Source organism: Melospiza georgiana, chromosome 23 (genome assembly GCF_028018845.1).
Source record: "Melospiza georgiana isolate bMelGeo1 chromosome 23, bMelGeo1.pri, whole genome shotgun sequence".
In the NCBI taxonomy this organism is placed as follows: Eukaryota; Metazoa; Chordata; class Aves; order Passeriformes; family Passerellidae; genus Melospiza; species Melospiza georgiana.
The window spans coordinates 8267501-8291428 of NC_080452.1; the positions used below are offsets into that span (position 1 = coordinate 8267501).

A 23928-nucleotide genomic window follows, 5' to 3' on the forward strand; every position below is an offset into this window, starting at 1 on the left:
AGCAAGGTAAGTGCTGGGATAGCTCAAGGGATGGGATTCCATCCCCATCCCTCAGGATTTGTGTGTCTGTGTGCCCATGGATCCTGTAACAAATAAACCCTGCCATCCCAAATGGTCTCTGAGCTCCTGGGTTTGTGGGGTTCCCTGGCTCACAATTCCTGAGGGGTTCCCTGGCTCACAATTCCCATTTCCAGCAAGGTAAGTGCTGGGATGAGCTCCAAGCCCTGGGATAAATCCCCAGTCCCCACCTCCAACCCTGGGGAAGCCTCAGAGTGGAAGCCCCTGAGCCTGCCTGCAGCCGGAGGAGCTTTGCCAAAGCCCTGTGGTGTATCAAGGTGGGATCCTGAGGCCGTGAGGTGAGTCAGGACACCCAAATGACCCCTGAGCCCTGAAATGGGGCTGGAAAGCCGCACTGGAATATCGGGAATTGGGAATACCGGGATGGGGAACCCCGGGCAGGGTGAGGTTGGGTGACCCCGCTGTTTCCCAGAGTTTCTGAGAAGTTCTTTATCACCAGAACTTCTTTATCGCGACACCCAAATGACCCTTGAGCCCTGAAAAAAAGCCTTGGAAAACTGCATTTTTATCCCATTATCGGGAATGGCAGGGAGTGGCCCAAGGGGATGGGGAACACGCCGGGCAGGGGGAGCTTGGGTGACCCCGCTCTTTCCCAGCACCCAGAGTGGTTTTTTAGGTTTTTAGCAGTTCTTTATCACCGGAGCTCGCTCTCAGATGCGTTCGGGGCTCCGTCACCTCCCGGAGGAAGGACACAAAGTCAAAATATTGACACAGGCTGAGCGCGCTGAGACCGAGATTAGGAGGGCACCGACAGCAGGGAAGGGCATTCCTCATCCTCCTCCTCCTCCTCCTCTTCCTCCTCCCCCTCCCTCTGGAATGGGAATTTTCTGCTGGAAACAGGGCGGTGGTGCCCAGCAAAGGCTGACCACGGCCCTCTGCTCTTCGCTGTTCCCTTTTCTCCCTGCAGGACCTGCCCGGACCCGTCAGGAACCTCGTGGGGATTTCGCGAGCTCCTGAAGGATTCCCAGCATCATTCCAGGGCCAAAAGCTTGGATGGGAGCTGGACGGCTCCTGCCCATTCCCAGAACACCAGCAGCAGGAATTTCCACTTGCTGGAAGGGGTGTGTGCGGCTGTGCCTTTGTTTTCCGGAAAGCTGGAGCTGGGAGAAAAAAAAATTCCTTTAATTGGGTGATAACGACGGCGTTTGGCTTTTGATCGGCGTCCCGTGCTCGGGCTGGGGGTCAGGAGGGGAATCAGGGTGGATGTGGGGACACTGCTGCCCTGCCAGGGCCACAATGGATGGAGGATGGTGCAAGGAGTGGTAAAAACCTGGTGCGAGGAGCTCCGTGAGCCCCGTGTGGTCCCAGTTCAAAGGGATGCAGGATCCTGATCCAAAGGGATGCAGGATCCTGGTCCAAAGGGATGCAGGATCCTGGTCCAAAGGGATGCAGGATCCTGATCCAAAGGGATTTAGGATCCTGTTCCAAGGAGCTCCAGGATCCCTGTGTGGTCCCAATCCTAAGGGATCTAGGTGTAGGATCGTGGTCCAAAGGGATGCAGGATCATGGTTCAAGGAGCTCCAGGATCTCCCTGTGGTCCCAGTGAAAAGGACGTAGGACTGTGGTGCTAAGGGATGCAGGATCCTGGTCCAAGGATCTCCACGATGCCCCGTGTTCCTGACAGAAAGGGATGCACCATCCTGGTTCACGGCACCGCACAACCCCTGCACAGCGCTGCCTTCACCTCCCACCCCATCCCTCCTCTCCCGAGCCGATTTTGGGGTGGAAATTCCCACTTTAGAGGAGAAACCACACATTTTTGGGGAGGACGCTGCCCCGTCTCAGGGCAGGAAAGCGCCGAGCCCGAGCTCCGCCGTGGCCGGGCGGGGACTACAAGTCCCGGCAGGCGCGGACTGCAGCTCCCGGCGTGCCCGGGGCCGGCAGCGCAGCGAGGGCAGCGGAACGGGCCGGGCGGGCGCTGCTGCTGCCCTCCCTCGGCACGGGGCCGAGCCGGGCCGAGCCGAGCCCAGCCGGGCCGGGCTGCGCCGAGCCGAGCGGAGGAGCGCGACAGAACCGAGCCCAACCGGGCCGGGCTGCGCCGAGCCGAGCCGAGCCGAGGAGCCCGACGGAACCGAGCCCAACCGGGCCGGGCCGAGCCGAGCGGAGGAGCCCGACAGAACCGAGCCGGGCCGAGTGGAGCCGAACTGAGCCGAAGAGTCGAATCGAGCGCAGCCGAACCCAGCCGAGTGGTGCCGAACCGAGCCGGCCGAGCGCAGCCGAGGGAGCCGAACAGATCCGAACCAACCCGAGTGGGGCCGAACTGAGCTGGGAAGAGCCGAGGAGCCGAACCGAGCGGGGCCGAGCGCAGCCGAACGAAGCCGAGCCGGGCCGAGCGCAGCTGAACGGGGCCGAACCGAGCCGAGGAGCCGAACCGAGCCGAACCGAGAGCAGCCGAGCGAGGCCGAACAGAGCTGAACCGAGCCGAGGGCCCGAACCGAGCGAGGCCGAGCAGAGCCGAGCGCAGCCGAACCGCTTCGTTTCCTCGCCCTTCCCCACGGGTGAGTGCGGGCCCGGGGGTCCCTGGGGACAGGGGGGGCCCCCTCGGCTCGGAGCCCACCTTGTGGGGTGCTGGGGCGGCTTTGGGGTGCTCCCCCCTGTCCTGCGCCATCCCGGAACTCGGAGTTGCTTTTTTCCCCCCTTATTTTGCTGTAAATAATCGGCCCCCCTCGTCCCGGTGCCCTCTCCCAAAAGTCGGCGGTCCCAGGGGTTTTGAGACCCCCGGCAGCTCGGGGGGACCTGCCCGGGTCGCTTTTCCCATGGGGAACCCCTCCGAACACGCCTGGGGAAACTGAGGCACGGATGCTCCGGGACACCCCCCGGTTTGGGGGACGCAAAGTGGGGACTTTTCCCATTTAGAAAAAATGGGAAAATTGAGATACCTCGTGTCATTCAGCTTTTGGGGGGTCACCAAGAGGTGACACACAGCGTGTCCCTTCTTCCTGGGGAAATTTGGGGGGGAATAGAGGGGGCTGCCCCGGAGCGATTAATTACATTCATGAATTAATTACGAGGCAGGAAAGGATTACGCAGCCCCCAGAGCTTGGGGGCAGTCAGATGATGGAGGAAATTTCCTTAAAAAAAGTAAAAACCCCCAAAAAATAATAAAAAAAAAGTAAAAAAAAAAAAAAAAAAAAAAAGAAGAATAGAAACACGAAGAAAATCTGGTGGTTATTGTGCTGGTGTAAGATAAATAAATAAGCCGGTGCGAGTCCGGGGAAAGCAGGGCTCGTTTCCAGGAATCCCGGCGTGTTCCCCCCCTTGGGTGTTTTTTATATAACAGAGGCCGGCAGGCAGCGCAGGGAGCCTTTGGGGGGGTTATTTTATTTTTTCTTTCCCTGTGCTTCCCTGCCGTGTTTGCTCGGCTTCATGCGCGGCTGCTCCGGGCCGGGAGCGGGGCTGGTTTGTCCCAGCCCGCTCTGGCTCACCTGCTGCAGCAGGGGACAAATCCCAGAGCTGGGCAAGGGTGGGAATTTGGCATCGGGGTGGTTAGATCTGGGGGGGACACCCAGATTTGGGGTGGCTGGGTTTGGGGGGAACACACAGATTTGGTGGCTGGATTTGGGGGGAACACCCAGATTTGGTGTGGCTGAATTTGGGGGGAACACCCAGATTTGGGGGAAACACCCAGATTGGGGTGGCTGGATTTGGGGGAACACCCAGATTTGGGGTGGCTGGATTTGGGGGGAACACCCAGATTGGGGTGGCTGTATTTGAGAGGAACATCCAGGTTTGGGGGGAACACCCAGATTTGGGGTGGCTGGATTTGGGGGGAAATACCCGGATTTGGTGGCTAGATTTGGGGGGAATACCCAATTTTGGTGGCTGGGTTTTGGGGGGAACACCCAGATTGGGGTGGCTGGATTTGGGGGGGACACTCAGATTTGGGGTGAATACCCAGATTTGGGGTGGCTGGATTTGGGAGGAACACCCAGATTTGGTGGCTGGATTTGAGGGGAACACCCAGATTTGGGGTGGCTGGATTTGGGGGGAAATACCTAGATTTGGGGTGGCTGGATTTGAGGGGGACACTCAGATTTGGTGGCTGGATTTGGGGGGAACACCCAGATTTGGGGGGAACACCCAGATTTGGGGTGAATACCCAGATTTGGGAGGAATACCCAGATTTGGTGCTGGTGGTGGTTCAGGCCAGCACGTGGAGGTGTTTTCCGAGGGATGCTGGGTTTGTTTCCTGCTGAATTCTGGGTTTGTTTCCTGCTGAATTCTGGGTTTGCTTCCCGAGGGATGCCGGCCCCGCGTGTTTTGTGTTTTCTGAGCGATCTGCCCGCCCTTATCAGTAGGAAACTGCAAACTGTGCTGGGGTGGAGCTGCTGGATGGGGCCATCCGGGTGTTTGGGATGGAGCCCTGAGCCCAGCCAGGGATTTCAGATTTTATTGCTTTTTCCACTCTGCGCGTGTGTGTGTGTCTGTGTGCTCCTGGTCTGCCCTGCCCTGTTTTCCTGGAACGCTGCAATGGGGATGGGAAAAGCCCCTTGGGATGATGTGTGGGGTCACCATTCCCAGGGCTGAGCAGCACAAAAAAAGCAGGGAAATGGGATTTTGGGAGGGTGTCCCCCTCCAAAAATCTACAGTGCTGAGGGTAAAAACATCATCCTGGTGTTGTGGGGTGCTGGAATGGGGAGCTGGGTCTGGTGTGATGGGATCCCACCCCTGGATTATTTGATGTTTCTCCCTCATTTCCTGGGGTGTCGATGGCAGGGATGGAGCTGCTGCACCCCTGTCCCCTCTGTGGGGACAGAAATTCCCCAAATCTGGAGTTTTTTTGGGGTGGTTTTAGAGGGCACCTCAAGCTGGGTTTGCCTCAAGGGAGCAGTTTTGTCAGTGTGTGTGTGTGTGTGTGTGGGGTTATCCCATATCCCAGGCAAAGAGGAAGCAGGCAGGGGCCAGCAGCAGTCAGGTGATGGGGGAAATTTCCTTAAAAAAAAATATTAAAAACCCAAAAAAAAAAACTCCCAAGGTGGCCTTCACCACCTCCATGAGCTTTTCCAAGCTGTGTGGAGGCAGCTGGGGTCACTCTGGTGGCTCTGTGACACTTTGGGGGGGTCTCAAAGTGGGGATTTCTCCCTGACCACGCTGGGATTTTGCGCTCATCTTTATTTTCCTCTTTCTAGAGAGCCCCCCATGGCTCTGCCCTCATCCCTCCCAAATTGCTGTCCCTGCTCCTGGCACCTGGCTGCTGCTCGGGGCAGGATTTCCCTGTGGATTTCCCAGTGTTTAGGATGATTTCTCCCCACTTTGTGGGTGATTTCTCCCCAGTTTTTAGGATATTTTCTCCCCACTTGTGGGTGGTTTCTCCCCAGTTTTTAGCATAATTTCTCCCCACTTTATGGGAGGTTTCTCCCCAGTTTTTAGGATAATTTCTCCCCACTTTATGGGAGGTTTCTCCCCAGTTTTTAGGATGATTTCTCCCCACTTTATGGGTGATTTCTCCCCAGTTTTTAGGATATTTTCTCCCCACTTTGTGGGTGGTTTCTCCCCACTTTCTGGGATGATTTCTCTCCACTTTCTGGGATGATTTCTCTCCACTTTGTGGGATGGGCACCGTGGGCTGGTTTGGGTGGCATCACCTGGCCGGGCTCACCTGGGGAGGCCTCAAGGTGTCCCCAGTGTCCCTTCAGGTTGTGCCACCTTATCTTGAAAGCCTTTTCTAGGAATCGCCCCCGGGTTTTTGTCACCTTTTAGCTCCAGACAAACTCCCCACACCCTGAGCTCTTGCCTCCTTTGCTTAAATGGCTGCAAATTCCGGATAAACCTGAAATTCCCAGTGTGGGGATGGCCAGGGGGGTTCTTGGAGCCTCGGGGACCAGCAGAGCTGGCTCCTGTCCCGGCTGTGCCCTCGGGATTTTGGGAATATTTTGGATGAAATGAGGAAGGGGCTTCACCCACCTGGCACAGATTGCTGCCAGGTGAGGAGGGAGCTGGTTTGGGCTGAGCATTTTGGGCAAAGAGAGGCAGGAAAATGAGAAATCCCAACTGGGATTTTGGGGGAGTGGGAACATTTTGGAGGAAGTGAGGAGGGGGCTTCACCCACCTGGCACAGACTGCTGCCAGGTGAGGAGGGAGCAGGTTTGGCTGAATATTTTGGAGAAAAAGGGCAGGAAAAGGAGAAATCTGAGTGGGGAAAATCCCTCTGAGCTCCTCCTGCACTGCTCCAAGCAAACGTGCCTGGGAGATTTTGGGGAGTGGGAATATCTTGGGGGAAATGAGGAAGGGGCTTCACCCACCTGGCACAGATTGCTGCCAGCAGGTTTGGCTGAACATTTTGGGCAAAAAGGGGCAGGCAAAGGAGAAATCCCAGCTGGGATTTTGGGGTGGTGGGAACATTTTGGGGGGAAACGAGGAAGGGGCTTCACCCACCTGGCACAGGTGAGGAGGGAGCAGGTTTTGGCTGAACATTTTGGGCAAAACGAGTCAGGCAAAGGAGAAATCTGAGTGGGCAAAAAAAAAAAACCCTCCGAGCTCCTGCAGGGCTCCAAGCAGAGCAACGTGCCCGGGAGAAGGGGCACCGTGCCAGGCCAGGGGCTGGGCTGGCACCAGGGGCTGCCAGGGGAGCAGTTTGACCTTGAGGGAGCAGGAAAAGCTGCGGGCAGAGCCTGGCACCGAGGAGGGCACAGCACGAACCCCTCAGAGCGGGTGAGGTGGGCACGGCAGGGGATGCCAGGGGGCTGCTGGTTGGGGAAGGCGAGGCAGGGGCCGTCCCCAATTTGTTTATTTATTTCTGGGGCCTGGTTCCAGGAGCTCCGAGCCTCCGGGCTGGGTGCTGGGGGCTGGACGTGGGGTGTTTATAAATGTGACATGCTTGTGGGGATGGATGGAGGCGGTGATGGGAGGGGACAGGGGGGTGACACCGCTGTCACCTGGTGCTGGTGGCACCAAGGGCGCCCGGAGCTCCTGGGATGGTTTTGTCGAGCATCGCCGCTTTCCGGGGTGGTTTGTCCCCGGTTTTTGGGTGGTTTCTCTTCACTTTGTGGGATTGTTTCTCGCCACTTTCTGGGGTGGTTTCTCTCAATTTTCTGGGATGATTTTCCCCATTTTATGGGGTGGTTTCTCCCCCCTTTCTGGGATGATTTTCCTCACTTTATGGGGTGGTTTCTCCCCCCTTTCTGGGATGATTTTCCTCACTTTATGGGGTGGTTTCTCCTCCCTTTCTGGGATGATTTTCCCCACTTTATGGGGTGGTTTATCCCCACTTTTTAGGATGGTTTCTCCCCCCTTTCTGGGATGATTTTCCCCATTTTATGGGGTGGTTTATCCCCGCTTTTTAGGATGATTTTTTCCCCCCTCTCTGGGGTGATTTCTCCCCATTTTCTGGGATGATTTCTCTCCACTTTATACGATGGTTTCTGCCCCCTTTCAGGGATTATTTCTCCCCACTTTATGGGTGGTTTCTCCCCAGTTTTTAGGATGATTTCTCCACACTTTCTGGGGTGGTTTCTCTCTGCTTTCTGGGATGATTTCTCCCCATTTTCTGGGGTGATTTCTCCCCATTTTCTGTGATGATTTCTCCCCCTTTTCTGTGATGATTTCTCCCCATTTTCTGGGGTGATTTCTCCTCCTTTTCTGTGATGATTTCTCCCCCTTTTCTGTGATGATTTCTCCCCATTTTTTGTGATGATTTCTCCCCATTTTCTGTGATGATTTCTCCCCATTTTCTGTGGTGATTTCTCCCCATTTTCTGTGATGATTTCTCCCCATTTTCTGTGATGATTTCTCCCCATTTTCTGTGATGATTTCTCCCCACTTCTTAGGCCGATTTGTCCCCATTTTCTGTGATGGTTTCCCTCCCCTTTCAGGGGTGATTTCTAGGATTTCGGGGCGGGTTGCAGCGCCGTCCCAGCCCCCTGGAGCAGTGTCAGCCCTGCCAGTTCCCCCGATTGCTCATTTATTTATGCGCTTCTTTCCAAAGGCCAACACCCAAACCCCGGGCCGGGCTTTTCCTTGGGGGGCTGCGCTCCCAAATCTCCTTTTTTCCCGGGATGTGCAGCAGGACCCGGAGCCTCCCAAGGTCACCTCGGTCCCTTCCTCTGTCCTGGTTAATCAGCGTGCCCGGGGTGGTGGCTTTGCCCATCCTCCTGCCTTGTTCACACTTTTATTTTTAATTGCTGCCCTGGTGGGGGCCGGGGCTGTGAATTCCCGGTGATGTTTCCATCGGGGCTCTCCTGCAGCTCCTGCCTGGCTTTGTTTGGGGGGGTCTGGCCCCTCTTTTGAGGGGTCCCTTTGCCTCTCTGTGCCCCCAAACCTGGCCAGGAGTTACCATCCTCCCCATCATACCCAGCTGGGTGATGCTCAGCAGACATCCTTGTGCTGGGTGGGTTTTTTGGGGGGTAAAAGAGGCGATTTTTGGGGTGGAGAGACACCAGAGCAAGGCTCTGTGTGTGTATTATTAACCCCTTGATGGCTGCCGTGCCCAGCTGGGTGATGCTGTGCAGCCATCCCTATGCTTTTTGGGGGTAAAAAAGGCGATTTTTGGGGTGGAGAGACACCAGAGCAAGGCTGTGTGTGTGTGTTATTAACCCCTTGATGGCTGCCATGCCCAGCTGGGTGATGCTCTGTAGCCATCCCTATGCTTTTTGGGGGTAAAAAAGGCGATTTTTGGGGTGGAGAGACGCCAGAGCAAGGCTGTGTGTGTGTGTTATTAACCCCTTGATGACCGCCGAGCCCAGCTGGGTGATGCTGCCCACACCTTGGCACCACCAAGGGGGTTTTTAATGGAAATGGAAATGGGTTTTTAATGGAAATTCAGTGGCACAAAGGACGCACAGCCCCTGTGTGAGATCAGGGCCTGATGCTTCTCCCTCCACCAACTCCCTGCTCCCTCCTGGGTGTGCCAGCCTTACCTGGCTGTTTGGGGAATGGTTTTTTTTTGTTTTTTTTTTTTTTTTTTTTCCTGTGGGATCCCTCAGCCCTTTCCAGGGAACAGGGGGCAGGGAAAACACTTGGCCTCTGCCCCAGCTCCTGTTAACAGCGTCCAGCTCCACGTTGCTGACATGCCGGGGCTAAAAACAGCCCTGGTGACTCAGAGCCTCGGTGCTGCTGTCAACTGACCCCGGGCTGGCTCTGCCAAGCCCCTCCTCTGCCTGCTCCTCCTGCCTTCTGCAGGGCTGCGAGCTCGGGGTGTGGGCAAGGAGTCTGTGGATGGGGCTGGGATGGCTTCTAGGGATCTCAGGAGCTTTGCTCCAAGCAGCTCCTGGGTGGAAGGAGCTTCTGGATGGGATTTGGATGGTTCCCAGGGATCCCAGGAGCTCTGCCCCAAACAGGTCCTGAGTGGAAGGAGCTTCTGGATGGAGCTGGGATGGTTCCCAGGGGTCACAGGAACTCTGATCATGGATGGAAGGAGCCTCTGGTGGAGCTGGGATGGTTCCCCGGGATCCTACACAGCTCCTGGGATGGTTCCTGGGGTCACAGGAGCTCTGATCCTGGGTGGAAGGAACTTCTGGATGGGGCTGGAGTTGTCCCCAGGGATCTCAGGAACCCTGGCCCAAACAGGTCCTGGGTGGAAGAATCCTCTGGATGGGGCTGGGATGGTTCCAGCCCAACTCCATTTTCCCACCCCTGGGAAGCACAGGACAGGGACTGACCAGGCTGCACCCCCAGGGAATGCATCTCCCTTCCCTGTGCTGCTCAGCAGCTCAGTTATTCCTGGTTATTCTTGGTTATTCCTGGTTATTTCTGGTCATTTATTTCTGGTTATTTATTTCTGGTTATTTATTCCTGGTTATTTCTGGTTATTTCTGGTTATTTCTGGTTATTTATTTCTGGTTATTTATTCCTGGCTATTCCTGGTTATTCCTGGTTATTTCTGGTTATTTAGTTCTGGTTATTTCTGGTTATTTATTTCTGGTTATTTATTCCTGGTTATTCCTGGTTATTTCTGGTTATTTATTTCTGGCTATTCCTGGTTATTCCTGGTTATTTCTGGTTTTTTTTCTGGTTATTTCTGGTTATTCCCGGCCCTTCCTCGCTCTCCCTCCAGGGCTGTGCTGTCACCAGCAGTGCCCCTGGCACTTGGGGGGTGGCTCCATGGAGGAGCCCCAGAGCTGCTCCAGGAGGTGACAGGGCCCCGAGCTGTCCCCGAGCCCTGCGGTGACACGGGGGCGGTGACACGGGGGTGGTGACACGGGGGTGGCTGCTCAGAAACCACTGCTCAGTGCAGGAGAGGACATCGGACGCTGCCCCGCAATCCCGCGGCCGGTGACAGAGCCACTGCCCCAGCTGGCAGTGCCACCTGAAGGGGCACAGCACCTGCAGTGTCCCCAGGCTCAGGTGTGCCTCAGAAACCCGAGCTGCCCTGAGGCATTGAGGCATTTTCCAGATTTAACCCCAGGGATCGTGTTACCCTGCGGGGGAGGTGGCACTGAGGTGGCACTGAGTGCCTGACGGGTGCCACACACCTCCTGCCACCCTCTGAGTGATGAGAACCCCCAAAGCCACTGCACCAGGGCCCTGCTGGGGTTTATTGCCAGCTCGATTGGGGCCGTTTATGAGTGGAAAAATCAATGAGCAGCTCCGGGAGGGAGAGGGGACAGCAGGGGGACAGGGCAGGGAGCATCACCCACCCAGGCCCAGCTGGGCTGGGGACTGAGGGAAAAGGAGAAGGAAGAAGTGAAAACAGCTTTGTGCTCACCACGGGCCGGCCCAGCCTTCCCTTCCTTCCTTCCTTCTTTCCTTCCTCGTTTTTGATTTTCAAACCTGGGGGTGGCAGGGAGGGAGCACCAGGGACCCCAGCCCAGGGTTTGTTCTGATGTCACCAAGCTGTCACCTCATCACACACCCACAAAGCCACCCCGTGTGTGCCCCAGCCTGGGGATGGGCTCTGCTGTCACCCTGCAGGGACAGGGGACAGGGGACAACGAGGCTGGGGTCACCTGGGTGCAGAACAGAGGGGCTGGGGGACCCTGGAGGTGCCAGCAGGTCACTGAGGGGACTGGGCACCCTGCAGGTCACTGAGGGGCGTGGGGACCCTTCCAGTGCCAGGCCCAGCAGGTCACTGAGGGGATTTGGGGACCCTGAAGGTGCCAGCAGGTCACTGAGGGGATTTGGGGACCCTGCAGGTCACTGAGGGGATTTGGGGACCCTGCAGGTCACTGAGGGGCCTGGGGACCCTCCCATTGCCAGGCCCTGCAGGTCACTGAGGGGATTTGGGGACCCTGAAGGTGCCAGCAGGTCACTGAGGGGATTTGGGGACCCTGAAGGTGCCAGGAGGACACTGAGGTGATTTGGGGACCATGAAGGTGCCAGCAGGTCAGTGAGAGGACTGGGGACCCTCCCAGCCCAGGCCCAGCAGGTCACTGAGGGGATTTGGGGACCCTGCAGGCCACAGAGGGGTTTGGGGACCCTCCCATTGCCAGGCCCTGCAGGTCACTGAGGGGATTTGGGGACCCTGAAGGTGCCAGCCGGTCACAGAGGGGATTTGGGGACCCAGCAGGTCACAGGGGGGTTTGGGGACCCTCCCATTGCCAGGCCCTGCAGGTCCCAGCTCCCCCTCACCCCAGGCCAGCCCCAGTTCCTCATTTTCAGCAGCCACGAGGGGTGCAGGGAGGGGAAGTTACAAAAAAATCCTCCTCCAAACCCGCTCGTTTGTTTTGTGTCCCTGCAGCCCAGGAGTGAGAAAAAGCGTGGAAAAATTGATGCAGCCACTGCCCCAGGGGACAGGGGACAGGGCTGGGTGTGTGCCAGGGACACCGCTGCACAAAGCTGTCCCTTGTCACTGCAGGGATGTGGCACACAGGGATCCCTCACCCCCTGTGATTATGGGGGGAAAAGGGGCTGGAAAAGGCAAAGTTTGGGGAGCTGACAGGAAAGATGGAGAGAGAGAAGGGCCTGGAGTGCCAGGACAAGGGAGAATGGCTTCAGAGGGCAGGGATAGATGGGATTTTGGGAAGGAATTCCATCTCCCACTCCAGTGGTGCCTCCCTGTGCAAAAATCGGGGATGCCTCTCCTGATTTTTCCATCTCCCCACCCTTGCTCTCTCTCCAGCCTCTCCAGCATTTTCAAAGGGTTCCCAACTGCCCTCAAAGAGGGAAAATAACTGGAAAATGGATTCCTGTGGGTGTTGCTGCCTCCAGGGACAAGGCTGGCTGGGGCTCTCCCAGTAAGGACCAGTCTGGGGCTCCCACTGGTGACTCTGGCTCGGTGGGAGAAGCACTGGGTGCCCTCCCAGCAATAACAGGGTGGAGCTGCCATGCCATGGGCTCCTGTGGGCCAGGGGAGGGTGGGATGTGTCCCCAGGGTGGGCCCCGTGTCCCCATCCTGTCCCTCCTGACTCAGAGTGAAAGCAGAAGCTGCTCAGCATTTTGGGGGCTGGGGGGGTGGGGAAGCCAAGCAGAACCAAAGGGGTTATTTTAAACCTGACCCAATTTCCCCCTTCTCCTCACCAAGCCAAGCCCTGGCCACCCTTCCCCATCCTCATCCTCATCTCCTGCAGCTCTTCCTGGCAGTTTTTTGGCTCTCCCAGCCCTGTTTTGTGTAAGGAGGCACTTGGGGGTTCCTGCAGCCAGGCTGGGTGGTGGCACCAGGGCCAGCGGGGCTCAGTGTGCTGTGGGTGGCTTCCCGTGACACCCACGAGTGCCAGCCCTTCCTGAGAAAAGCCTCCCTCCCTTCCCTCCATGTTTGGGGTTTTACATCCCCCGTGGGCATCCCCTGTGGGGTTCCCCCCTTAATTCAGCCTTGGTTTGGGGTTGTACATCCCCATGGGTTTCCCTCTTAATCCAGCCTTGGTTTGGGGTTGTACATCCCTGTGGATTTCTCCCTTAATTCTTGGTTTGGTGTTGTCCATCTCCATGGGTTTCCCTCTTAATTCCTCGTTTGGGATTGTCCATCCCCCATGGATTTCTCCCTTAATCCAGCCTTGGTTTGGGGTTGTACATCCCCTGTGGGTTTCCCCCTTAACTCAGCCTTGGTTTGGGATTGTACATCCCCTGTGGGTTCTCCCCTTAACTCAGCCTTGTTCCATCCTCTCTGGGGCCTTTTCCAGGGTTCTGTTTCTCACCCCAAATCCCCTCCCGTGCCCTCCTCCAGGTCTGTTCCCACATTTCCCTTCATGAAGCTCCAGTGGATCGCTGCCCCCAGCTCTGGGCTGCCATCCCCCTGGGGCCAGGCCACCCTGGCTGATGAATTCCCTTCCCCTGGCTGCTAAATAACTGCTCTTGAGCTGTGTCATCCTTAATTCCCCTCCCCTGGCCACTCAATAGCTGCTCTCCAGCTCTGTCATCCTCCACATTGCCTTGATTTCATTTCCCCTCCGGGTAACTCGTGGCACAGCTCAGCGTGGCTCTCACCACCGGGGCCCTTCCACCTCTGAACTTGCATTTAAACAGCAAAACCCTGTTTAAATTTCTCTGCTTTCCCTCTGCCTCCCGTGTGCTCCGCTTCCCTGCCACGCTGCTGCAGCATCTCCTGCATCCCAGCGGTGCCGCTGCAGCATCTCCTGCATCCCAGCCCTGCCGGGGTGGCCGGGGGTGGCTCCTGGAGCCCCGGCAGGCGTCCCCCACCCTCCGGAGCCGCCGTCCCCTTTGTCCCAAGGAACAAGGGCCGCTCTGTGCTGGGCTGGGGCCGCTGTGGTGCCCCCGTCCCCGCGCTCGCGTGCGGCTCCGGCGCAGAGCACAGAGCCGGCCTTGTCCCGAGCCAGCTTTGCCCGCTCCTGCCCCCGGGCTTTGCCAGCTCCTGCCCCCGGCTCCTGGCACCCTCGGGCCTTTTCTTGCTGCTCTGCCCTCACTTTCTGTTTCCCTTTGGCTGCCGGGCTCTGCTGGCTCCGGGGTGAGTGCACAGCGCGGGGTCCTGGCTGCTCCATCGGGGTTCCCTTCCTGCCAAACCCTAAATTCTCCCCTCCCCTCGCCAATCCCATGTCTGGCCACCCTTCCCCATCCTCATCCTCGATAATTTCCCTTCTCTAGAGCTTCCTGGGGGTGCTTTTGGCTTCCTCAGCCTGGTTTTCTGTACGGGCACAGCTGTGGGGGGGTGTCACAGCCAGGCTGGGTGGTGGCAGCAGGTCCTCAGCCAGCCCTGGGATTCTCCTCCTGGTTTAATCACGAGCCAGAGTGGATGTCTGTCCGTGCCTCAGTTTCCCTGCTGTGCTGGGCTGTGGGTGATGTGCCATGTCCTCCTGGCAGGGTGACCTCCGAGCCAGAGTGGGTGCTGTGGGATATCTCCGTGCCCCAGTTTCCCCACGGTGCCAGACTGTCAGTGCTGTGCCGTGTCCTAGCAGGCTGTGGGTGACGTGCCATGTCCTCCTAGCAGGGTGACCTCTGTGCCAGGGTGGGTGCTCCGGGATGTCTCTCCGTGGCTCAGTTTCCTCTCAGTTTCTCTCTGTGCCAGGCTGTGGATGATGTGCCATGTCCTCCTGGCAGGGTGACCTCTGTGCCAGGGTGGGCGCTCTGGGATGTCTCTCCGTGCCTCAGTTTCCCCGCTGTGCCAGTCTGTGGGTGATGTGCCGTGTACTCCTGGCAGGCTGTGGGTGACATGCTGTGTCCTCCTGGCAGTGTGACCTCAGTGCCAGAGTGGGTGCTCCGGGATGTCTCTCCGTGCCTCAGTTTCCCCGCTGTGCCAGGCTGTCGGTGTCCTCCTGGCAGGCTGTGGGTGACGTGCTGTGTCCTGGCAGTCTGTGGGTGATGTGCCATGTCGTCCTGGCAGGCTGTGGGTGACGTGCTGTGTCCTCCCAGCAGTGTGACCTCAGTGCCAGAGTGGGTGCTCTGGGATCTCTCCGTGCCTCAGTTTCCCCATGGTGCCAGGCTGTCGGTGTCCTCCTGCCGGTCTGTGGGTAACGTGCCGTGTCCTCCCAGCAGGGTGACCTCAGTGCCAGGCGGGCTGGTGGCCTCCGTCCCCGTGTGCCGCCATGGCGTCGCGCATCGGGCTGCGGATGGAGCTGATGAAGCAGCAGGCGCAGCAGGAAGCCGAGCGGGAGCGGGTGCAGCAGCAGATGATGATGAGCTACATGCAGCAGCAGCGCATGCCCGTGGCCTCCAGCCCCGCCATCAACACCCCCGTCCACTTCCAGTCCCCTCCGCCCGTGCCCGGGGAGGTGCTCAAGGTACCCTGGTGTCCCCTCCAGGTGGTGATGGTGGGGGTCCCAGGGTGAGGGGAGAGATGACTTGGCTCCGTGTTTCAGAAGACTGATTTATTATTTTATTATATATATTATTTACATTACATTACATTACATTATTATATTATATTATATTATATTATATTATATTATATTATATTATATTATATTATATTATATTATATTATATTATATTATATTATTATAATATATTATATATAATATATTCTATATTCTATATTCTATAATATATTATATATTATATATGATATATTATATATGATATATTATATATTATATATATAATTATATATTATATATTATATATATTATATATAATTATATATTCTATATTATATAATATAATGTATAATATATATTATATTATACAACATTGTAATATGGTATGATATAATATATCATATTACATTATATACATATTGCAATATATTACACATTACTATATATACATATTACATTATATTATATTATATTATATTATATTATATTATATTATATTATATTATATTATATTATATTATATTATATTATATTATATTATATTATATTATATTATATTATATTATAATATTATATTATATCATATGATATTATATTATAATGATATACTAAAACTATACCAAAAGAATAGAAGAAAGGATTTCATCAGAAGGCCAGCAAGGAATAAAAAGGAATGGGATGATAATAAAATCTCGTGACTGACCAGCATCCGAGACAGCTGACTGTGATTGGCCATTAATTAGGAACAACCACATGAGAGCAATCACCTGTTGCATTCCACAGCCGCAGATAACCATTGTTTACATTTCCTTTCTGAGGCCTCTCAGCTTCTCAGGAGAAAAGATCCTAGCAAAAAGATTTTTCATAAAATATGTCCGTGGCAACTCCACCCGGGTCCCTGATGGGTTCTGTCCGTGCAGGTCCAGTCCTACCTGGAGAACCCCACCTCCTACCACCTGCAGAAGTCCCGGGACAAGAAGGTGCAGGCTTATCTCTCGGAGACCTACGGGAACAAGTTTGCTGCCCACGTCAGCCCCGCCAGCCACTCCCCGAAGCCACCCCCGGCCGCGTCCCCCGGCGTCCGGCCCGGCCACGTCCTGTCCTCCTCTGCGGGCAACAGCGCTCCCAACAGCCCCATGGCCATGCTCAACATCGGCTCCAACCCCGAGAGGGAGGTGAGCATTGTTCCCTGCTCTGGAAATTCTCCAGAGTAGAAATCCATTTTGGTTTGGGTGAAATGTGCGTCTTTGAGTGTGCGGTTTGAAAGTTGATGTTGAACCTTCGCCTCCTCTCGACTGTGGGTGAGAGGAGAGGGATGGAAGTGAGCAGGCAACAAGCAGGGAAGGCTCTGCGTCCCTCCCACGTGTCCTTCCTGTCCCTCATGTCCCACATCCCTCTGTCATGCTCCAAAGGAACCGGGGAGCCCAGCATGAGGAAGCTCAGGCAACTTCTGGCTGCCTGTTCTCGTAAAAGCCTGTGCTCAGAGAAGCTGCTTCAGCCAAAAGTGGTGGCCAGACAGGGACAGAGAGACTGCTACGAGAGCAGGACAACCTGACCCAAGAATTCTTCCTGATAAAGAAGAATTAGTGGCAAATGTCATGCGAAATCTGTAAAAATATGTATGAACCTGTTGTGAAATGGCAGGCATGTGTATTTGAGAGAGGGATAAAAAAGGATCTGGAGCTCCCAGAGGTGTGCATGTCTGTTAAAGAGAGTGATCTCCACATGCTCCAGCACTGTAATAAACATTTACAGCTTTACAGCTTTCACAAAATTGTAGAATTTGTTTGCTTTCCCCAGGCTGCTGGGGGAACTCAGGGTGTTGGGAGTGGCAGAGGAGCCCACGGTCACTTGTCCCTTTCCCTTTCAGTTTGATGAGGTCATCGATGACATCATGCGCCTGGATGATGTTTTGGGCTACATGAACCCTGAAGTCCACATGCCCAACACGGTGAGTGGGGGGTGACAGGGAGGGCCTGGGGGTGTCACAGCCCTGTCCTGGCAGGTACAGAGGTGGCACAGAGGGGACCCTCTGCCACATCCCCACAGTGGTCCCTAAGCCAGCCTTGTCCTTGGAGGCAGTGACACCCACAAGAATCAATTTTCCAGCTTTTGTCCCCCTTGAGCACAGTTTGAACCCTTTGAAAAAGCTGGAGAGGTGGGAGAGAGGGTGGGGAATAGAGCCAGGAGAGGTTTCCCTGCCAGGAGCTTCCCCAGAGCAGCACCAGGGGCAGATCCATGGGGCAGCTGGTGCCTCCCAGTGGGATTCATCCTGCCCAGCCCTTCTTCAGGTGTGATTCACCTGCCCTGTTGTGGATGTTGGCCACGGGAGGGGATCAGCTGTGCCCTTTCAAGTCCTATTTTCTTTCCTGCTCTGGTGAAAGCTGCTTTGAGGACCTGGGAGGACAATTCCAGCTGCCCAGCTGGGTGTAATCCCGGTGCCCAGCCCTGCATGGAGCTAACCCAGCTGTCCCTCTGCTTTCCAGCTGCCCATGTCCAGCAGCCACATGAATGTCTACAGCGGGGACCCTCAGGTGACAGCGTCGCTCGTTGGCGTCACCAGCAGCTCCTGCCCCGCCGAGCTCACCCAGAAGAGAGAGCTCACAGGTACGTCCTGGCCCCAGAGCAAGGGGCACAAAGGGGGGTACAGGGACCCCAGTGCCAGCCCTGGGGCAGCTTTGTCCCCTCTGGGTGACACCCTGGGTCTCTTGCAGATGCTGAGAGCCGAGCCCTGGCCAAGGAGCGGCAGAAGAAAGACAATCACAACCTGAGTGAGTTCAGCTCTGCTTTCCCCATCGCTCTTCATCCTCATTCCTCTGAGCTGGGCCCCCTTCCCATCCCAGCTGACCCTCGGGGGAGCCCCCTGAGCCCCTCCTTGCTGGCTGTGCACAGTGGGGTGCAGGGGACACCCGGGGGGATCAGGTTGGTTGGGAACCCTTTGGGAAAGCTGGAGAGGTGGGAGAGAGGGATGGTGAGGGAGCAAGGCTGGGGAGATGGGAGAGCCAGGAGAGGTTTCCCTGCCAGGAGCTTCCCCAGAGGAGCACCAGGGGCAGATCCATGGGGCAGCTGGTGCCTCCCAGTGGGATTCATCCTGCCCAGCCCTTCTCAGATGGGAACCCTGTGGGGGCGCTCACAGGGGTCTCAGCATGAGGGAAGAGATGAGGGTCTGACTCCATGTTTCAGAAGGCTGATTTATTATTTTATGATGTATATTATATTAAAACTGTGCTAAAAGAATAGAAGAAAGGATTTCATCACACGGCTAGCTAAGAATGGAATAAGAAGGAATGATAACAAAGGTTTGTGGCTCGGACTCTCTGTCCCAGCCAGCTGACTTTCATTGGCCATTAATTAGAAACAGCCACATGAGACCAATCACAGATGCACCTGTTGCATCCCACAGCAGCAGATAATCAGTGTTTACATTTTGTTCCTGAGGCCTCTCAGCTTTTCAGGGGGAAAAATCTTAAGGGAAAGATATTTCATAAAATATGCGACAAACCCAAAGGGAGGATCAGAGCTGCTGGGCCAGGCGTGGAGCAGGGCTGGCTCCTGAGCTTCCTCATGCTGGGCTCCCCGGTTCCTTTGGGGCACAACAGAGGGATGTGGGACATGAGGGACAGGAAGGACACGTGGGAGGGACACAGAACCTTCCCTGCCTGCTGCCTGCTCACTTCCATCCCTCTCCTGTCACCCACAGTCGAGAGGAGGCGAAGGTTCAACATCAACGACCGCATCAAGGAGCTGGGAATGCTGATCCCCAAAGCCAACGACCTGTGGGTATCCATGGCTCCTGCAGGATTGGGGTGGTGCTCACAGGGGGCTCAGGAGGAGGGAAGAGATGAGATTGTTGACTCCATGTTTCAGAAGGCTTGATTTATTATTTCATTATATATATTATATTAAAACTATACTTAAAGAATAGAAGAAAGGATTTCATCAGAAGGCTGGCTAAGAGTAGAAAAAGAATGATAACAAAATTTTGTGACTCACTGAGACAGTCTGGACAGCTGGACTGTGATTGGCCATTAATTAAAAACAACCACATGAGACCAATCACAGATCCACCTGTTGCATTCCACAGCAGCAACAGGCCTCATTGTAAATCAACGTTTACATTTTGTTCCTGAGGCTTCTCAGGAGAAAAAATCCTAAAGCAAAGATTTTTTTAGAAAACATCCTGGCTACACAGGATTGGGGTCACCGAGGGCTTTTTGGGTGGAGTGGCCACACTGCTGGCAGCCAGGTCCATCCCTTTTTCCATGCTGGGTGACAGGGACGTGCGCTGGAACAAAGGGACAATCCTGAAGGCATCCGTGGACTACATCAAGAGGATGCAGAAGGACCTGCAGAGGTCCCGGGACCTGGAGAACCACTCGCGGCGCCTGGAGATGGCCAACAAGCAGCTGCTGCTCCGCATCCAGGTGAGCTCCCCTGGCTCTGCCCTGTCCTCAGCCCACCAAACCCTCACTCCTGCCCTGCTGAGGGCATGGCCAGGGTGTCTCCTGTGACCGTGCTCACAGGGGTCTGAGGATGAGGGAAGAGACGAGGATCTGACTCCATGTTACTCCATGGACAGGATCTGTCCATGTTACTTCTGTAACTCCATGTTACAGAAGGCTGATTTATTACTTTATTATATATATATCTGTATCTATATCTATATCTATATCTACATCTATATATCTGTATCTATATCTATATCTATATCTATATCTATATCTATATCTATATCTATATATCCATATCTATATCCATATCTATATCTATATCTATATCTATATCTATATCTATATCTATATCTATATCTATATCTATATCTATATCTACATCTATATATCTGTATCTATATCTATATCTATATCTATATCCATATCTATATCCATATCTATATCTATATCTATATCTATATCTATATCTATATCTATATCTATATCTATATCCATATCCATATCTATATCTATATCTATATCTATGTCTATATCTATATCTACATCTACATCTATATATCTGTATCTATATCTATATCTGTATCTATATCTATATCTATATCTCTATATCTATATCTATATCGGTATCTATATCTACATCTATATATCTATATCCATATCTATATCTATATCTATATCTATATCTATATCCATATCTATATCCATATCCATATCTTATTATATTTATTATTTTATTTATATTTCATTATATATATAATATTAAAACCGTACTAAAAGAGTAGAAGAAAGGATTTCATCACAAGGTTGGCTAAGAATAGAAAAAGAAGGAATGATAACAAAGGTTTGTGGCTCGGACACACAGTGTGAGCCAGCTGGGCTGTGATTGGCTTTTAATCAGAAACAACCACATGAGACCAATCACAGATGCACCTGTTGCATCCCACAGCAGCAGATAACCATTGTTTGCATTTTGTTCCTGAGGCCTCTCAGCTTCTCAGGAGGAAAAATCCTAAGGAAAGGATTTTCCATAAAAGATGTCTGTGACAGTCTCCTGCCTTTTTTTTGGCTGGGAAGTCACCAGGAGCAAGGTCTTGATTCAAACGTGATGACTGAGGCTCACTGCAGCATGCTGAGCTTTGTGTGGATCTTCCAGATCCTTCCCTGGTGGCTTCTCACCTCCCTAAACATCCCTGTGCCATGTCCCTGAGTGTGACACCCCCTGTGTGTCCCCTTGGCAGGAGCTGGAGATGCAGGCCCGTGTCCATGGGCTGCCCACCTCCTCTGTAAATGTCCCTGTGCCATGTCCCTGAGTGTGACATCCCCTCAAAACCCCTCTGTGTCCGATGCAGGCCCGTGTCCATGGGCTGCCCACCTCTGTAAACATCCCTGTGCCATGTCCCTGAGTGTGACACCCCCTGTGTGTCCCCTTGGCAGGAGCTGGAGATGCAGGCCCGTGTCCATGGGCTGCCCACCTCCTCACCCTCGGGCGTCAACGTGGCCGAGCTGGCTCAGCAAGTGGTCAAGCAAGAAGCCAGCGGGGACGAGGGCACCCTGGAGCCGCTGCTGCCACCCGCAGAGGCCGAGTCACAGCCTCAGCCAGCGCTGCCCGTGCCCCCTCAGTCCCCCTATCACCAGCTGGACTTCACCCACAGCCTGAGCTTCGATGACGGCTCCTTCCCGGACAGCCTGGAGCCCAGCTCCTCCTTCCCATCCCTATCCAAGAAGGAGCTGGACTTGATGCTGATGCAGGACACGATGCTGCCGTTGGCCTCTGACCCCCTGTTCTCAGCCATGTCCCCCGAGGCCTCCAAGGCCAGCAGCCGCCGCAGCAGCTTCAGCATGGAGGACACGGACATGCTGTGATGGGGCAGCTGCCAGGGCAGGGCTTGCGGCTCAGCTTTGGGTGGGCACGGCCCAGGAGCCTCCTGGCAGGAGGAGCCCGTCCCACCACACACCTGGATCTCCCCAGGAGTTCTTTTGTCTATGCAAGGAGGGCTCGGGTGCCACCGAGTCTGTCACAGCTTCTTTTGGCCAGGAGGAGGAGGAGGAGGAGGATGGACCTTCCTGGCTCGGCCTGACCGCAGATTGCGCAGCCTGGCAGTGACATCTGGGCTGCTTTGCCTTTCAGCTGAAGCCTCCTGGCCTCACCCCCTTCCCTGGGGTGGTGCCTGGGAGCCTGGAGCCCCCGTGAGCTTTGTGTCCTGTTTGGTGTCTCCTCGCCTTGCTCTGGGATCCTTCATCCCCACCGAGTCCTCCTCAGCCCCTGGATGCTTCCCAGTGCACCCAGTCCCTCCTTGCTGGGAGCACTCACTGCCTCTGGGGTCCCAGCAGGGTTAATTAGAGTGCATTCATTAATACAGCACCACTGGGGGGTGTTGAAGGTTCCAGAACACCTGGAATGGGGGGGTTTGATGCTCCACCAACCCCCTCGTTGTCACCCCCAGCACCCCAAAACCTCGGGGCAAGGCTGCCAGGTGACCCTGAGTGTCCTGGAGGTGTCCCCAACCAGTGTTTGTGCCCTGCGACACCCCCAGCTCTGTCCTGGAGGATAAAAGGGTTAAAAGGGTTTTCCTGGGAGGATAAAAAGGGTTTTCCACTTCTTTTTTTGGGGATACTCCTTGCAAGTCCTGCCGCACGTGGGTAGGAAGCTCCAGGCTGTCAGCAGGGAATGGTTGGTGCCAGCTGCCAAAGCTGAGCTGCTGCTCCCAGGTGGAATTCAGGGCTTGTTCCTCCTCCCAGTGTCACCACCAGTTTGTTCCACAGCTCTGGACTGGGGAGCTGCTCTGGGCTCTGCCTCAGGTCCTGACTTCCAAAATCCAGCTGGGAATGAGCTGGGAAGGGCAGGGGAAGGATGGAAAACCCTCCAGGGTTTATTGAGGGAGAGAAGCTGGAGAGGAGAGGAGACCCCTTGGGAATGGTCCCCCCAGGTCACTGTGTGTCCCCATCATGGGGCTGGGTGACCTGGGGGGACATAGAGGTGACCTGGAGGGACAGAGGGATGTCCTGGGGGACACAGGTGGCCCCTGGTGACAGGATTTGGGTTTGGAGGTAGGGGCCAGCCCCACAGGAGGGGTCTGTGCTGGGCTGTGGGGTCACTGTGTGTCCCCATCCTGGAGCTGGATGTCCTGGCGGGACACAGGGATGTCCTGGGGGGTCACAGGGATGTCCTGGGGGGTCACAGGGATGTCCTACGGGGTCACAGGGATGTCCTGGGGGGTCACAGGGATGTCCTGGGGGGACACAGGTGGCCCCTGGTGACAGGATCTGGGGTTGGAGGTGGGAACAGCCCCACAGAGGGGTGTGTGGGATGTGAGGGTGTGGGGAAGTGCAGAGTGAGGAGGAGCTGGAGCAGGGCAGGGACCTGAGGGGACACTGGGTGGCCTGGGAGGGGCTCCAGGTGAGGAAGAGGAGGATCCAGGAGAGCTCAGAGCTCCGGGGGTGTTCACAGGAGGCCTTGGCACCCTTTGTGTGCTGCCATCAGTGCCTGCAAAGAGAATTGTCCCCACCAGGGTCACCCCTGGCCATGCTGGGGACCTGGCTGTGGGACAGTCTGTGCCCTCCAGGGCACGAAATCCCACAGGAAATTCAGATTTTTGTGGCTTTAGGGTGCCCTGGCCACTGCTCAGCACGAGATGTCTCCCCTGGCAGTGAGTACACAGTCGTGGATTATAATTACTATTTTTTTTTTTAATCTTTTTGGGAGTTTTGTTTGTTTTTTTCTTTTTTTTTTTTTTTAATGCACTGTGCTCTGATTAAAAAATTTTACTACTGTTTTATAAATAAATGTATAAAAGAATGAACTGGAATGGAAGAAGAATCATTAAAAATATATTTATTTACAACATCCCTGGAGCGTGGAAGCTGCTTCTTTGTCTCAGGGTTTTGCAGAACCCCTCTGGGTGCTGGGCCAGGCAGGTTTTGGGGGCTCTCCTACTGAGTGCAGAGGGAAAAAATTTACTTTTAAAGTAGAATTTAAAAGTTTGTGCCTGGTAAAACTTATCCCACATCTGCAGGCCCTCAGCCACATGTCAGGTTCCCACTCCCCTCAGTGCTGGTGTTAAACACACACAGGAGGGGGGAAAAAGCAAGAAAATCCACCTTAAATTGGAAAATCACAGGGCTTTGTATTGGAAACTTTATTAAAAGGTGAAGGAGGGGAAAAAGAACAAGAAGAGGCTGAAGGTGCTGGGACCCCTGGGCCGGGCAGGGTTTGGGGATTCTTCTGCAAAGGTAAAAAAATCTACTTTTAAAGTAGAATTTAAAAGCCTGTGCCTGGTAAAACTTATCCCAAGGCACGTGCCAGGTTCCCATTCCCCTCA

General features: G+C 54.6%; 1 protein-coding gene across 3 annotated transcripts; it reads left to right on the forward strand.

Moving 5' to 3' along the window:
• The first annotated feature begins 2457 nt into the window (after window positions 1-2457).
• TFEB (transcription factor EB) lies at window positions 2458-23418 on the forward strand. 3 transcript variants are annotated; one of them, XM_058039659.1, is made up of 9 exons: window positions 2458-2576; window positions 14875-15122; window positions 16079-16333; window positions 17029-17109; window positions 17645-17765; window positions 17873-17929; window positions 18859-18934; window positions 19435-19582; window positions 21044-23418. In XM_058039659.1, the coding sequence occupies exons 2-9, from the start codon at window positions 14928-14930 to the stop codon at window positions 21470-21472; spliced, it is 1362 nt and encodes a 453-aa protein (XP_057895642.1). In that variant the 5' UTR covers window positions 2458-2576; window positions 14875-14927; the 3' UTR covers window positions 21473-23418. The 3 variants fall into 3 exon arrangements, with proteins under 3 accessions (XP_057895642.1, XP_057895643.1, XP_057895644.1); XM_058039660.1 differs by having other exon boundaries at window positions 14878-15122; XM_058039661.1 differs by lacking the exon at window positions 21044-23418 and adding an exon at window positions 20848-21034.
• The last annotated feature ends 510 nt before the right edge of the window (window positions 23419-23928 follow it).

Bases quoted from the DNA above. Each gene is read 5' to 3' on its own strand.
- TFEB (XM_058039659.1), top strand. From the start codon at position 14,928: ATGGCGTCGCGCATCGGGCTGCGGATGGAGCTGATGAAGCAGCAGGCG. The intron at 16,334-17,028 runs GTGAGCATTGTT...TTTCCCTTTCAG, and splicing joins GCTCCAACCCCGAGAGGGAG to TTTGATGAGGTCATCGATGA. The intron at 17,766-17,872 runs GTACGTCCTGGC...GGTCTCTTGCAG, and splicing joins CCAGAAGAGAGAGCTCACAG to ATGCTGAGAGCCGAGCCCTG.